The sequence below is a fragment of the Papio anubis genome, chromosome 10, assembly GCF_008728515.1.
Source record: "Papio anubis isolate 15944 chromosome 10, Panubis1.0, whole genome shotgun sequence".
Classification (NCBI taxonomy): domain Eukaryota; kingdom Metazoa; phylum Chordata; class Mammalia; order Primates; family Cercopithecidae; genus Papio; species Papio anubis.
The window spans coordinates 108,548,699-108,565,475 of record NC_044985.1 but is presented as its reverse complement, the minus strand read 5'-3'; the positions used below and the strand labels follow the sequence as shown (position 1 = coordinate 108,565,475).

The window sequence follows — 16,777 nt, the reverse complement described above, 5'->3', positions numbered from 1 at the left end:
TCTGGCAATTGAGTCATTAAATTAATGTTCTGTGTTTTAAAACTTCTTCTCTGCAACTGGAGTTGAATGGGGAAGCTTGCCACCATAGTGAGTAAACTCAGGCAGGGGGAATCAGTCCTCATTTACAGCTAGTCTGAACTGGCCATAGAAAAATTAATGATCCTTAGCACCACGTGAGGAGAGTCCACTGTGCGAAGATTATAAGTCAACACTTAACTTTTTATGTCAGTTTCAATACCGGGTGGATCATATGCAGCAATTCATGGCACCCAAGGGCTTCTGAGTACCAAATGGGAAGTTCTACTCCATTCCAGAACTATGTCCCTTTGGGGAAGAGATTACTTTGTCTAGGATAGTCCTGAACTCTGAAGCTCTTCTAAACACATGTGGTAATCAGGGACTCTGGAATGGAAACCACAAGCCTGGCTTGGCAGCAATTTAGTGAGGACAGGAATGAGAAGCCCTTGGGCTGCTCTGAAAATGATGAAATTCCTCCATAAAACCTCAAAAGGAAAAAGCTGAAGTCATTTGGAATCTTTAGCAAGTTGAGTTTTAATATGGATTCAGCAATGTTCAGGGCTTCATAAGAGACATTAGAGTAAAATATAACATCACTCACATAACCTGGTTTGTGGGGAGCACAGGTGTTAGTTACATCAGGTCACACTACCTAATCAAGCACTCACTTGTGAAGTGACCGTTTTAAAGGCAACACAAATTCAGAGGGGCTATTCCTGGAGGTAAAAAAAAAGTTATTTAGAAGGCAGATTATTTTTATTTCCAATTTATATCTAAATACTAGAATTATAGTTTTAATTGTAAAAGGAGAACTATGATTTATTTTTAATATAGGCTTAGACATTAAAGGAGGAAGATAATTCTATGGGAAAATTCTTTGGGCCAGCTCCTTCAGCCATCTCCAGACTAATCAAGAACAAACAAAAACCCAAATATTCATTTTATTCTTGATGGTGAATTTTTTGGAAATACAATTGATTCTTGCTTTCAATTCGGTGTTTACAAAGGATCCTTCTACATAACATATTCTGATATGGAATACTGACTCGCCTTGGAAGATTAGCCCTAATTATATTAAACTGCATCCCCTGAGCCTCTTTATTTTCTTTCTCATTACAGGCTGCCATGTGTTATATCCATATTGCTGCTCTCATTGCAGAATATCTGAAAAGAAAGGGTAAGATGACCACGTGAGGGAGACAAAAAGCCCAGATTTCAACACATTGAAGCCTAATAGAAATAATGTATTAATTTTACATTTTATTAATCTGTTATGTTTAATTAAGTAATAATTGCTTTCACAGATACTTCTAATTATGCTGTACTTTAACATTTTCAGTCTGTTATGCCACTGACGTATTTATTCTATGTACAGCAAAGGCTAACTGAATGGTCAACTTCTTAGTTCAAAACGAGAATGCATCATTGGCTAACAATTTGTAGTCTCAAAAGCTTGTATTAACATAAACATGTAGCAACGTCCTAACCTCATCTTGCACTACCATAGGTTACTGGAAAGTGGAAAAGATTTGCACAGCATCCCTGCTCTCGGAGGATACCCACCCCTGTGATAGCAACTCATTACTAACAACTCCCAGTGGAGGAAGTGAGTGACCTAACTGCTCATTTATCCCAATGCAGAGGAAATCAACTTGCTGCTTAAATTCTACTTCAGTGAAACCTTCTTTATTCTTTTTTTTTTTTTTTTTTTTTTTTTGAGATGGAGTCTCACTCTGTCGCCCAGGCTGGAGTGCAGTGGCTGGATCTCAGCTCACTGCAAGCTCCGCCTCCCAGGTTTAGGCCATTCTCCTGCCTCAGCCTCCCGAGTAGCCGGGACTACAGGCGCCCGCCACCTCACCCGGCTAGTTTTTTGTATGTTTTAGTAGAGACAGGGTTTCACCGTGTTAGCCAGGATGGTCTCGATCTCCTGACCTCGTGATCCGCCCGTCTCGGCCTCCCAAAGTGCTAGGATTTAAATACATTCTTAGAAGCAAAAACTATCTCAGATCTACACAACTTACTCTGCAAAACACTTAAACTCCTGCCATTCAGAAATCCCATCCAAAATTTATGAAATTTAAATAACTGAAAAGTTGTCAGCAAATAGAACTGTATGTTCTCCAACATTCAAGTTTATGAGTTACGGCCATATTTAGCTACCAATCTGCATGCCAGCCTGCCATAGGGATTTTACTCTGAATTGCAAGAGGAATCTATTTTAATTTTTAAATGTAATAAAACTGTTGATTCCAAATAAAAGATAGGGCCAGGCGTGTTGGCTCACACCAGTAATCCCAGCACTTGGGAGGCCAAAGTCTCTACTAAAGTACTGGTCTCTACTAAAAATACAAAATGTAGCCGGGTATGGTGGTGGGCACCTGTAATCCCAGCTACTTGGGAGACTGAAGCAGGAGAATCTCTTGAACCCAGGAGGTGGAGGTTGCAGTGAGCCAAGATCACACCACTATACACCAGCCTTGGCAACAGAGTGAGACTCCATCTCCAAAAAAAATAAAAAGAAAAATGAAGACATATACATATATCTATATACTATATATGTAGGACTTTATAATCAGCGTGTTCCATTTCATTTTTAAAAAGTATAAATGACAATTTATAACATATGGTTTATGGTACAGATTTCCTTTAGAAATATCCCATCAATGTCTGATTTCTTGAAATTATAAAGACTAAAGAGTTACTCTTTGCACAAAAAAGTGGGTGATATAGTTTATACATTTAATCTACATTCTCTTGCAAAAATTTGTTCAAATCTGAATTTTATGAACTGTAGTCTATTTGATAACACTGGTTTAACTTTCCAAATGCAGTGGAAAACTCAGTGTACAAACAACAGAAATACATTTTTAGATGTTGAAAATCAGAATACTTAAAACGAAATGTAAATGGACTTTACTTGCTATATTTCAGAAACATAATTCATCCCTTATTCATTTAAATATTTGTAGGTTTTCTAAAAGGTCTCAGTGGAGTTTGCATATAAGACATTTGAACTGGCCAGGCACCATGGCTCACGCCTGTAATCCCAGCACTTTGGGAGGCTAAGGAGGGTGGATCACAAGGCCAGGAGTTTAAGACCAGCCTGGCCAAGATGGTGAAACCCCATCTCTACTAAAAATACAAAAAAAAAAAAAAAAATTAGCCGGGCATGGTGGCAGGTGCCTATAATCCCAGCTACTCAGGAGGCTGAGGCAGAGAATTGCTTGAACCCAGGAAGTGGAGGTTGCAGTGAGCTGAGATCACACCACTGCACTCCAGCCTGGGCAACAGAGCAAGACTCCATCTCAAAAAAAAAAAAAAAAAAGACATTTGAACCAAATGACCAAAGCAAACTGAGAGACAGTGAGGTCACTTGTTTGAGGACCTTGGAGAAGACGCCAGATGTGGCACCCTATGGCACCCATGGCTCATGTCCACCCTAAAATTCAGGAATCTTCTTGCTTAGTGTCACATGTCCTATTTAGCCTGATTTTTATATGCAAGTCATCAAAAACATGATTGCCTTATTTAACATGCCCTTCCTCCTCCTCTATTGCTTATCATAACCAGATGCCATAACGTTCCATAAAGACTTTCAAATTCTAAGAACAAAATTGAAGAAAACCGATAAAAGCAGGTGTTAGTTTCAGAACTTGTGGAAACTTATATGCCAAAAAGTTGTGTGAATCTTTCATATTCAAAATGCTTTAAATGCCCAATGTTAGACCTAAGGTGATATTAGAATATAATGTGTTCAACAAGAAAAGGATATATTTGTTTAGGAAACGTTAAAATTAGGAAGGTGATCATCTATGACATATTAACATATATCTGATGATACATTAACTGATGATATAGGCTATGATATATTAGCATATTCTAACTAGCACATATCATCAGCATATATGTGAATGTCATTGGCATGTATTTGAAGCCCTTAATATACTTTTCTATTTTGATATTTTTGAGTCAAAGGAGTGAACTATCCCTTCCCTACAATGTGCACAATGGTATGAATATAGGTGAATATAGGCGACCCCAGAAAGTACAGCTGCTTCAGTTGTACTAATAAGTGATCATCATCCTGCAAGAAGTATGTTGTGACTTCTCCTCCTTCAATTAACTGATATAGTTTAATATATGTTTAATATTATTATAAAAAGTAGAAAAATAAAATTTATATAAAAGCAAGTATTAGATTGCAATAATTATTATATTTATAATTTCTAGCATGTTTGGGGGGTGATCATTTAGTTACATAACCAATGAGCTGATTATTAAAAGCAAAAATATTCCACAAAAGTATTAGCTATAATTTAAAAAGCACCACACTAAGCCCTGTACCAGCAATGTGTCAATTAGTTGCCAGTAACAAATCTGTGAGTTAGGTGCTATTATCACCTCCTGTTTATATAGGTGAGAAAAACAAGAGAGGCTAAATAATCTGCCTCAAATGTCATGGTTAGCTTGTGTTGGAGCCAAAGTTCAGAGGCTGGTCTGTCACTCCAGCTAGTGCTTTTCTAATCACTCACATTCCCCACAATTCAGATCTATCTCTCCTCTGGGAATGTTACCCGTTGTCAGCTGTTTTCACACGTATCTGTAGAGGGAGGCCTTTTTAAATCTTGGTGGCTAAGATACTAAGAAAATTTGAAAAGGTTTCTACATAATGTAAAAGAGTGACATATAGCAAGTATTGGCCAGGCACAGTGGCTCACGCCTGTAATCCCAACACTTTGGGAGGCTGAGGCGGGCAGATCACCTGAGGTCAATAGTTTAAGACCAGCCTAGCCAACATAGTGAAACCCCGTCTCTACTAAAAATACAAAAATTAGCTGGGCATGGTGGCGGGCGCCTGTAATCCCAGCTACTCGGGAGGCTGAGGCAGGAGAATTGCTTGAACCCGGGAGGCAGAGGTTGCAGTGAGCCAAGATGGCACCATTGCACTCCAGCCTGGGCAACAAGAGTGAAACTCCATCTCAAAAAAAAAAAAAAAAAAGCAAGTATTGGGCATTGTTTGTCTTGTTGCGGGGGCCATTGGGGGAGAGATAGGGTCTCACTCTGTCACCCCGGCCGGAGTACAATGGCATGGTGATAGCTCACTCCAGCCCCAAACTCCTAGGCTCAAGCAATCCTCCTGTCTCAGCCTCCTAAGTAGCTGGGATTACAGGCACCCACACATCCAACTATAAGCATTGTCTTTATAATGTGCTGCGTGTACCCGGTATTTTCTCAAATATTAATGTTTTGAGTCCTTTCAACATCCTTTGAGATAGATATTAATGTCCCCAGTTTAACAAAAGAAGGACACAGTCTCAGAGATTAATTAAAGCAGAAGATTGGAAGTGTAACATCTACCCACAAATCTTATGTTCTGTCCATAATCCCATGCTATCTCTTTATTAAAAATACCACCTGAAAATTATACAAGAATTATAAAAAGGGGAATATTGTTTGTCTGACAGAGAGTATTTATCAACAGTCATAATCTAACCATCTTGTTGATTATGTGAGCTTTGTAATACTACCAATTGGTAACATCATGAAGAAAGGCATTATCTAATCTAAGCAAAATTTGTCTCAAATAGTAACGTTTTATTCTGCTTGGTCCTCCCAAGGCATGTTCTCTATGGGATGGCCAGCTTTTTTGAGCATTACGCCAAATATTAAGGAAGAAGGAGCAATGAAAGAGGATTCCGGAATGCAAGATACACCCTACAATGAGGTTAGACCAAAATTATCTCATGTACAGTAACTAAGTAAAGAGATGCATTGGCTTGTGACATTAAGCTAAATAAGGGGAAGCAAGCTTATAGCTGTTCTATAACTTAATTAGACAAAATGAAATGTAGGCTAAAATCAAGCCAAGATTAGTAGATACCAGATTTCAGTAAAAATTTAAACTATGTCGTACTTCTGTAAGATGGGCTCAAATGTATATTATCAGCTCTTCTATAAGATAATATCTCTGGCCTTTTGGTAAAGGTGATAAGGGATGCTAAATTTTGCAAACCGATCATAGCTTTTTTTCTAAAAGCATTAGCAAGTTTATTTACAAATGCAGGTGGATGTAAAAGTTCACTAGTTTAGAAAAACTTCTGTTATGGAACATAAGCAGAGTTATTTTTCATTAACACAAAAAGAAACGTTCTACTGGGAATTACTTAGCAATAGTTCTGGTGAAGAAAACAGAATTCCTCTCATTAAGTAAAATATTTTATAAGCTAATTTTTAAGTCAATATTACATAAATGGAAAAAACTATATAGAAAGTAAATTTTCAGATGAATGTTAATACAATTTTACACATGGTTCTACATCAATTTAGCATATATTGCAAATAAATGAAGTAAATGTAATTACATATTTATGTTAACTATTTTAAATAATGTTTAAGAACCTTTTCTTAAAGGAAATTGTTGAAAACATTCCAACAATATCATACATTTGCTTGAAAGCTTATATAACTTTATTCAGTTGAAAATTTATTCAGCCACTAGTATATGAAAGGAATTGAGGTAAGGGCTGAGAAAAAAAATAAGGTATAATTTCTGCTCTCAAAGAATTTAGAATATTGAGAAAGACAGTTCCTACAGAGTGGGGAATGGCCAGGCAAAAACAGATGCCCAGTGACCAAATCTAGGTATCATATACACTTGCAATTAGAAGGGGAACTTTTTTTTTTTACATGACAATTGTTGAAATGGTGATGAATAGAATGTAAATAAAAGCTCTTCATTTTTTGTGTGCTGAGTCTTGATAGGACTTGAAGGTGTGAAATAAGAAGGTTCTTAGAGATGCAGCTGTAACACAGACAAAAGTATGGAGGTCAGAGAGTGTTCTAATAATGGAGTGGTATATGGTATGGCCAAATGCAAAGTCAATGAGAGAGCACTGAAAGAAGGGGTCACTGAAAGGGAGGTTGGTGCCTGATTGTGGAGCTTCTTGAAGGCCATGCTAGAGTTTGGACAGCAGCTTACATACTGGAGTTCCAACAAAGGTTTAAGGCACGGGAGGTCTCGTGATCAGATTTGTGTTTTACAAAGAAAGATTACTGGAGAGCAGCAATTGGAGAGGGAAAACAGATTCGCTCAAAACTGTTGCAGGGGTCAGGGAGTACGTAAGTCAGTAGCAGTGGGAATGGAAAGGAGGAGACAGATCTGAAGGCATTTCACAGATTTAAATTAGCACTTTTGAGGCACTAATTAGGTAACGGTAATGCGGGATAGGCAAGAATCCAAGATGACACCACGATCCCCTGCTGGGTTTTAAATGCCAGTAACAGAGGAAAAAGTTTGACAATGCAACAGCTTTGAAACCAAGTTTCAGGCATGAGCCACAATCCTAATCATGTAAAATCTCACTTTGATTGGGGGAATTGCAGAATATCCTGGTGGAGCAGCTATACATGTGTGTGGAGTTTCTCTGGAAGTCTGAGCGATACGAACTCATCGCTGATGTCAACAAGCCCATCATTGCTGTCTTTGAGAAACAACGAGACTTCAAAGTATGTATTCCAACCCTGTAGAAGAAGTTATGTAAAATATCCTATGTTGAATTGGAAAATTACTTACAGTTTTCAAAATTAAAAACTCTCTATTTGTATGTCAGCGTGATCTTCATGAAACTCTTTCACTTATGGTTTCAGAAATTGTCAGATCTCTACTATGACATTCATCGGTCATACCTGAAAGTGGCAGAGGTGGTGAATTCAGAGAAGCGGCTGTTTGGTCGCTACTATCGTGTGGCATTTTATGGGCAGGTAAGTTCACCAGAAATAACATGGCCCATAAATTCTGCTGAGCAGTTGAATGTTGTCTTTCATTCTTTACGAGACATCTGTGTGTGCCAGTGAATGGAGAGGTATGGCTGTGTCTGACTATACTTGAGTGTTTCTCCGGATGTGATGGTCTATATGTTTGTCCATAGGAATGTACTAAGTTGGAAAATAAGTGAGCTAAGAAATCCATGGGTTGAGTTAACAGTGATTTCTGACTTCTCAAAGAAAGAGGGCACTTATTTTTCAACATTCTCTTCTTTCCAGCTCACCCTAAAATATCTAATTATGAGTTTATGTCATATATTAAAGTGAAATTAAATTGAACATGCTTTAAGAAATAACATTCCTAATATTCTAGGAAATAAGAGAATTCCTAGGGGCTCCACCGTATCAAACCTTTGATTTTACAATCACACAATTTCTTTTCTCCTATTTTCAAACTGCCACTGTTTCTAGACAGAATACCAGATGGTTATTTTGCTTCCTATATTGCAAGTCAGTATAATTTCAACATTATTTTTCCCAGTTTACTGCATAACCAATGAAGAAGATGGAAAATATTACTTAGCCACTGTATTGGCCTGAAAGTGAACATACTATATATTAATTGTGAATGTCTCTGAGCAACATTTTCAATGGGATAAACCCAGGCACCATTCATTTCTTTTCGGGAAGGCTTATAACGCTATTATATTTCAGCAGACGTAGTTTAGACTGTTGCTCGTGTGGATAGACATCCCATGCTTTTATTTTCAGAGTGGCAGTGGCTCTCAGACCTCACACTTCCTCTCCCCGCAACCTATCATCTCACTTAGTAGCCCAGGCTGGAGTGCAGTGCAGTGGCATGATCTCGGCTCACTGCAACCTCCGCCTCCTGGATCCCGGCTCAAGCAATTCTCCTGCCTCAGCCTCCTGAGCAGCTGGGATTACAGGCAGGTGCCACCATGCCCAGCTAATTTTTGTATTTTTTAGTAGAGACAGGATTTCATTATGTTGGCCAGGCTGGTCTTGAACTCCTGACCTCTTGTGATCCACCCACCTCAGCCTCCCAAAATGTTGGGATTATAGGCGTGAGCCACTGTGCCCGGCCTCAGCTTCTTGTTCTTAAGACTGCAGCGGAAGGAGTCAACTCCAGCATGTTCATTCTAGGTCACTCCCCATTGAAGTTGTTTGAAAAGTACATATTTTCCTCTGCTCACCAAAAGCAGCTTAAAAACTAACCTCTGGGCTGAGTGCCGTGGCTCACGCCTGTAATCCCAGCACTTTGGGAGGCCAAGGCGGGCGGATCATGAGGTCAGGAGATCGAGACCATCCTGGCTAACAAGCTGAAACCTTGTCTCTACTAAAAATACAAAAAATTAGCCGGGTGTGGTGGAGGGTGCCTGTAGTCCCAGTTACTCGGGAGACTAAGGCAGGAGAATCGCATGAACCCGGGAGGTACAGCTTGCAGTGAGCCGAGATTGTGCCACTGCACTCTAGCCTAGGTGACAAGAGTGAGACTCCGTCTCAAAAAAAAAAAAAGAAAAGAAAGAAAAGAAAGAACCTCTGAATTAATAAAGCTAGATACTTTCTACCTGGAAAGGAGAAGTATCACCAAGTAGCCACTTATTATAAACAAATTAATCCAACCAGGATTTTTCTCAGGACACAGCAACATCAGGATAGTGGAGACAGAGAAACTAATGGTCTGAAAAATGGGGATCTGCATAAACAATCTATAGAATATAAAAAGCAAATTTAGACATTTTGGGGGTCCATGGAAAAGAATCTGAACTATCTGAAGTGAGAACATAGATGGGGAGAGAGCGAGGTGTGGGAACCTTCAGAAGAGGAAGAGAAAAAAGAGAAAATGACACTTTGGAGCCATTTGGCAAGCTACGAAGAAAATATACAATTTGTGACATTGGTGAGACAGCAAGAAAAGTGGCAGAAAATGCTATAAGTAGGGAAGGGGATATGGGAGCAGAAGAATTGAAAGGGAAAAACAGAGTTTCAAGGGAGATGGCCACAGGCTAACTGGGCAGCACAGAAGTAGCACAAAAGATGTGCTTCTGGGTCACCAAGACATGACTCTGTAACGCCTCAGGCATTCCTTCCAATGAAAAAGTAAAAAAAATCATTGATAACCTGATCATGAAAACAGGATTGCCTACCAGATGGTTGCTGCAACCACTATCTGAGACACGGGCTCTAAAGCAGGTAGAAGTGAATCACGCTGCTTTTCAACTAGTTTTTAATGCAGATGTTTACTCTTTTCTTCTTTTGGTCTTGATTGTTCCAGGCCGTGGTAAGTTCTCACTCACTCTCACTCTCCATTTGCATGCTCTAACACCCCTCACACTTCCCTCTGTATGGTTTTACTGAAACTTAACCTTTTTGTGCAAATCAACATTTGGTACGAAGGGTGAGATAATCTTGCTTTCATTCATTTTTGGAATCATCCTGCATCTCTTTAACTAAGTTACGTTTATGCCAGTTATCTGAATTACAAAAAATGTATCCTTTGTTTTTCATACATGCTATCTTTCTGCCTAAAGGTAGATGTAGTCTGAAAGCCTTACCTACACAAACACACACAGAGATAAGTATGGGTACCGCGTATCTTAAATATACGTAGCACAGACTTGGTATTGTAGATTGTCTACTTATTTCAGGCCACTATGAGCTGCAGCTTATTAAGAACAGAATGGTCAGAATTTTGGAAGTTGGAGTAATGGTTATTGGTGGACACCTCCCAAGATACTGAAAAAACTGTGTTTTTTCCAAAGGAGTGTCTTAGAGAGATGGGGGTCTATGGTGGTGAGCTCTGAGCATTCTCAGAGGTGATGGGAGTAATTCCCAACATAAAAGAGGAACTGGAGAATAAATCTTTACCCAATATGTCTGGGTAAGTCTCCAGAGATGCAGAAAGGAGCAAGGTAAGAAATTTGGAGAACAAGCCATGTCCAAAATAACCTGCCAGTACCCAGAGCTCTGTGACAAAGGATTTTCTTCATATTATTTTGAGCCATATGAAATTGCCTATATTCAATCACTTTTTTATGTACAAAAATGGCAACTTTATATGGTTCAACATAATTATTGTCAGTTAAGCTGGAAAGAGAGAACATTTAATATTCACACATTGTTCATATTCAGCCCTACTTGTCTGACCAGTACATACTTTTTTGTAATTCTTTAAATTCCTTCCCACATTCATACCATATCAGCATTTTCTATGTTCATTTATAAATATGGGATTATGGGCCCTTAACTCACCTACTAAAAGAATACTTGAAAACCCCTGTACTAAATAGACTGAGGGGGGCAGTGGGGAAGCATTGGGGGGGCCCTTGCAAATGACCTAACTTTATTTTTCTTTCAGACTCCTCAGTAAAGTGTGCTGATTTTGCACCTGATTTTTTTTTTTAATGCTGCAGTACTCTCACTTGTCTTTGTAAAAAATTCCAAGGCCGGGTGCAGTGGCTCACGCCTGTAGTCCCAGCACTTTAGGAGGCCGAGGAGGGCGGATCACGAGGTCAGGAGATCGAGACCATCGTGGCTAACACGGTGAAACCCTGTCTCTACTTAAAATTCAAAAAATTAGCCGGGCGTGGTGGCGGGCCCCTGTAGTCCCAGCTACTCGGGAGGCTGAGGCAGGAGAATGGCGTGAACCCGGGAGGCGGAGCTTGCAGTGAGCCGAGATTGTGCCACTGCACTCCATCCTGGGTGACAGAGTGAGCCTCCATCTCAAAAAAATAAATAAATAAAATAAAAACAAAAATAAATAAATTCCAGTCTGAGCTTAAAACGCAAAGTGTTTTGTTAAATCCTCTGACTGAGAACCTGCCTAAGCATGACACTCCATAAGCTCAAACCCAGCTACCTTCGAACAACGAGAACTAATGGAGGTTGTCCTGATAAGCAGCAAATTAGAGCCTCAGTCATCACTGCTTAGACGAGATTCAAATGCCTGTCTCAAGATACCACATGGAGAGTGAGAACTGCGGGATTCAACAGGAGCAGACAGCACACATCACTTCACACTCGATGATAAATAAATACCAAGTAGACTCCAGCATTCCCCAGAACGTGTACAGAATGAAGGTTCCAAAGATTTAAGATAAAATCTTGACTACTTGATTAGCATAATCCCCACGGTCAGAAATAATTTCTTATTCATAATGGTGCTTTATGTCCCATATGGTATAAAAGTTATCTTTTAATATCCAAGTTGACATGCCTTGCAATGATGTTAAAAAGATTATGGAAATATGACATGCAATAGGCTCTTTGCCTGCACAAAGGCCTTTGGGTACTTTTTTTTAGTGTCCCATGTAGACCACTGCTCTCATTTTATAGTTTTGGCTGAGGTATTAATACTGTGTCTGTAATAAGCCAGACACTAGAAAACAAGTATAAATAAAACTGATCATTCATAGCAGGAACTTTACAAAAATGCAAGTCTTGCACAACATGAACCGTCTAATGCAACACCCGGCATCAGCATCAATATGGAAATTTGACATACAGCAGCCTATACAAAGTGTCCTCCAAAGTGTCCCTGAAGTATTGATTTCCACAGTAATGAAACAGCAGCAGTGAGCAAACATCAACTATAATCAATGAAGTCCTTAGGCCCTGGTATTTAACGTGAAAGCAAGTGAATACCCGTTACATAACAAAATATCAGATGCCCCTGGAATTAATTAAGTAAAAGACCTGGGAGAATTTTATTCTATCCACCAAAGGCCATAGATGCCATAATTTGCAGTCATGCCTGTATGGGTGTACTTGCATCTCAGGATCTTAATAAAAAAGGAATTTGGGGGAGGAGGAAAGGTGCATGTGTAGTGTGGAAAACCGCCATCTCCACTTTGAGACATGATATAGCTCTCCGCCTATAGGAAAGTTGCTGATCTAGGCCGCATATCTATACCGTATAAACATCATAATTGAGTTCTGATGTATATGCTAAGAGAAGCTACATGAATGCAGAGAAATTCATTCATGTAGCTTCTTTTCTCTTAGCATTTAGCCTCGTATTGACATTTTCTGGCCCATCTTTTGTATACTAGATTCCTTTTCAAATACATTCTTCTCTTTGTGAACTTTGAATGAGTCTAATATAATACCAGGGGCCCTGATATTTGACATCACAGTGATGATCCAGGGACATTGCAAGATGCTAACGTACCTGCAAAAGCATCTGAGGAGGAGTCAATGCTTTTAGTTGACAGTTTATTGAAGTCCATTTTTACCATAATGTATTGCCTTAAAGTTTCATAATTCATACAGTCCTTGTTTAACCAGGGCGTGTTCTTTCTTGACCAGAGCAGATGAAGGTGTTTATTGCATTGCCAAATGACATTTTAAAAATCAAACTGGCAAGGGAAGTGCAGAGATCACCTTTCCCATTGCCTTGAAATTCAGTCAGCTTATAAACTTGGGGCTAAAGCAAAAGAGAAACTGATCCTGGTTTTTGTCACTCTGTGTCCCTGTTGATAAATCATTTATATCATAGACAGAGCTGAAATGGAAGCCTTCCTTCAGATAGTGCCTGTAGCTCCGTGGGCTTTGCTTTGATAGCTTCCCTGGGTATAAGGTAAGCCTGCATTCCAAACATTTTCAGAGCTGCCATTTGTCTGGCTTCAAAACGGTTTACAGAAACCCCAGTGGACAGCAGATTAAACGCTTTATTCTGCTCCTCCATCTCCTTCTTACTCATTTTACAAAACAGGTTTACCTTTCCAAGCTCTTTAGAAAAAGGTTCCAATCACTAATTTATCAGTTACCAAAATATTCAAATGAGCTTCAATAGACCTTTTATAATAAGAAAAACTTCATTGCCTAAGCAAGAGAAGCTGAAAGTATGTATTTTCAAGCACTGAACACTGAGTTACGCTGCATAAAAGCCAGAACTCAAATTGCTTTATAGATACCGAGTTTTTTCGTCATTGTTGTCATCACCACCAGCATCATCATCATTACCATCCTCAACATAGCTAGCACTCACCAAAGGCCATCTGATTACCAGGTGTGGTCCTTACAACCCCCCAGTAGGTTGCTGAGTCTGAATTTTCCCACCCCATAGCCCAAGGAGGAGGGATGAAAGAAAGCCACAGGTTATGAACAAGGCCACAAAGGTCACGATGATGGCAATTTTTTTTTTTTTTTTTTTTTTTTTTGAGACGGAGTCTCACTGTCGCCCAGGCTGGAGTGCAGTGGCTCAAACTTGGCTCACTGCAACTTCCGCCTCCTAGTGATTCTCCTGCCTCAGCCTCCTCAGTAGCTGGGACTACAGGCATGCGTCACCATGTCCAGCTAATTTTTGTATTTTTAGTAGAGAAAGCGTTTCACTATGTCGGCCAGGATGGTCTCAATCTCTTGACCTTATGATCCACCCACCTTGGCCTCCCGAAGTGCTGGGATTACAGGAATGAGCGACCGCGCCCGGCCGATGATGGCAATTTTTACCTGCCTCCTACCACTCATTTTCTGCTCACTCTAGATTCAGAAATTTGTCAGGGGTTTACAGTGAAAATGTGTCTTTATACTAGTTTTCACACTATGGTGAAAAATAAAAAATCTTTTCCTGAACCTTAGAGACATTTTTCTCCTTGAAATTGAAGTTGCAAATGTTGCTTCAGCTTTAGCCCCATGAGGATTCTGCCTGAAGGCTTCAGAAGGTCTTATTTCTCTGATGTGTCAGTCTGTCAATTGTAGCCACTAACTCCTGACCTTGAATCAGACAAAACTCCACAAAGACAGCAACAGAAAAAAACATAGCAGGCTGGAAGTCATGTGGGAGTGGAGTCAGACCTCACTACCCCTATGAAATCTACAGGAATGACAGGGAGCTGCTTTTCAAAAAGCTTTCAACATCATATGACACTTTGTAGCAGTTTGGGGTCAAGGCACTTATAATTACTTGTATTTTTGTCTTGAACATTTCTCAAAGAAATTGTTCATTAAAAACATCTTTATTTAAAGCCATGGACTATTTTCCAGTTATGCCTGGTGCATATACGCCTGTTTAAGATGTATGCCCTTTAAGAATTCTTTCATTCATCTGCTTACGCAACAAATAGAGTGACCTCCCCCTAAAGACCAGGCATTGTGCTAAACACTGGGCATGCAACGTTGAAGACACACTTCCTGCCTTTAGAAAGCCCAAAGTCAATTAGGGAGATGTGCAAGGAAGCAGGCGATTACCTGATTGGCAAGAATTCCACTATGGAGTAGACCTTATTCATTTGCTTCTGCAAAGGTACAGCTACAGTACACTTAGAATACAAATTACCCTGTTAAAGATGATCCCATTTGCATGTATGAAAGTGCTTTTGAAGTATAAAGCATCATACAGATTTGAGTTTAATCAATATTCTTAGATTGTCTCACATTAACCATGAAAAAATATAGCACTGGAACACTTTGCCTATGCTTTTTTTTTTTTTTTTTTTGAGACGGAGTCTCGCTCTGTCGCCCATTCTGGAGTGCAGTGGCACAATCTCGGCTCACGGCAAGCTCCGCCTCCCAGGTTCACGCCATTCTCCTGCCTCAGCCTCCCGAGTAGCTGGGACTACAGGTGCCCGCCACCACGCCTGGCTAGTTTTTTTGTATTTTTAGTAGAGACAGGGTTTCACCGTGTTAACCACGATGGTCTCGATCTCCTGACCTCATGATCCACCTGCCTCAGCTTCCCAAAGTGCTGGGATTACAGGCGTGAGCCACCGCACCCGGCCACCTATGCTTTTTTTATCATATAATTTTTAAATAGTCAAAAGTGATTTTTTAATATGGCTAAGTTTCCTTTTGACGTCCAGTGTCTTCACCCAGACCTCAAAAGCCATTTCCTTATGGGTCAACTCTACAATCAGCAGAAACCAGATATAGCCTGTAATTCCAGCACTTTGGGAGGCCAAGGTGGGTGGATCATCTGAGGTCAAGAGTTCGAGTTCGCCAACATGGTGAAACTCCATCTCAATTAAAAATACAAAAATTAGCTGGGCGTGGTGGCACACATCTGTAGTCCCAGCTACTTGGGAGGCCGAAGCAGGAGAATCACTTGAATCCAGGAGGCAGAGGTTGCAGTGAGCCAAGATCACACCTCTGCACTCCAGCCTGGGCGACAGAGCAAGACTCTACAAAAAAAAAAAAAAAAAGAAACCAGATATCCTTGGGTTCTTAACTCCAAACTTAATCTGGTATTCTGAGGCCACATGTATTCCACAGGAAAAATGCTTCTGTGTCTCTTCAAAGAGAAGGAATTACAAAGATTGCTTCACTTAGTTATCTTCAGATAATAGAATCTTCCCTTCCCTCTGCTTCCAACCAGACAAATAAATTAATAGAGGCTAAAACCTACTTGCTCTTGTGGAATAAAAATGATGATATGGTTGCTATTTTTAATCCTATAATGTCTTCCTTTTCAAGAATGTAAAAGATCTCTTAGTAAGGTAGATTGCATGATTAAGTTACATATAGCTAAGTTTCAGCAGGTCCCTGAAGTCATGTTGATGTAAAGTTATTTTTTAAATAGCAGTACTTGGGAGCATAACACATGTAATTTCTGTTACGACAACTATATAAAGTCTTGTGATTTTTCATCGAAGATTATGTGGGATGCACGTCAGCCCATTTAAATAGCTTTACATGCCGTACACATTTCCTATGTTAGTTTCAAAGACTTATAGAAGATCTTATTAAAAAGGATACTGACTGCTCTTTGCTGCAAAAAATTGCTCCATATTTCATGTTCTACCCCAAGCTACCACAAGAGGGCATGCTTCCCCCAAAATATATGCAAGTAGGTAGTACCATTGAGTTCTACAAATAGAGAAAACAGTATTTGCAAGATATTTCATGAGTTTCTTTGGCCTGGCTAGGAAATATTTACATTAATGTCTGATTATAAGATGATATTTTATTTTCTTCACTGTGTTTTCTCCGATTTTGAATGTTATAGGGTGTTAACCAGTGGATTGGATGACAACCAAAA

The 16,777-nt window shown here is 39.6% G+C and overlaps 1 protein-coding gene across 1 annotated transcript in view; it reads left to right on the top strand.

The window, feature by feature from the left end:
* Window positions 1–16,777, top strand: part of DOCK10 (dedicator of cytokinesis 10) — a 281,526-nt gene that overhangs the window by 248,882 nt on the left and 15,867 nt on the right. The window contains 5 exon segments of the mRNA XM_031651896.1: window positions 1,138–1,195; window positions 1,526–1,624; window positions 5,637–5,743; window positions 7,402–7,524; window positions 7,666–7,779. Of these exon segments, the coding sequence (XP_031507756.1) occupies window positions 1,138–1,195; window positions 1,526–1,624; window positions 5,637–5,743; window positions 7,402–7,524; window positions 7,666–7,779 (501 nt within the window).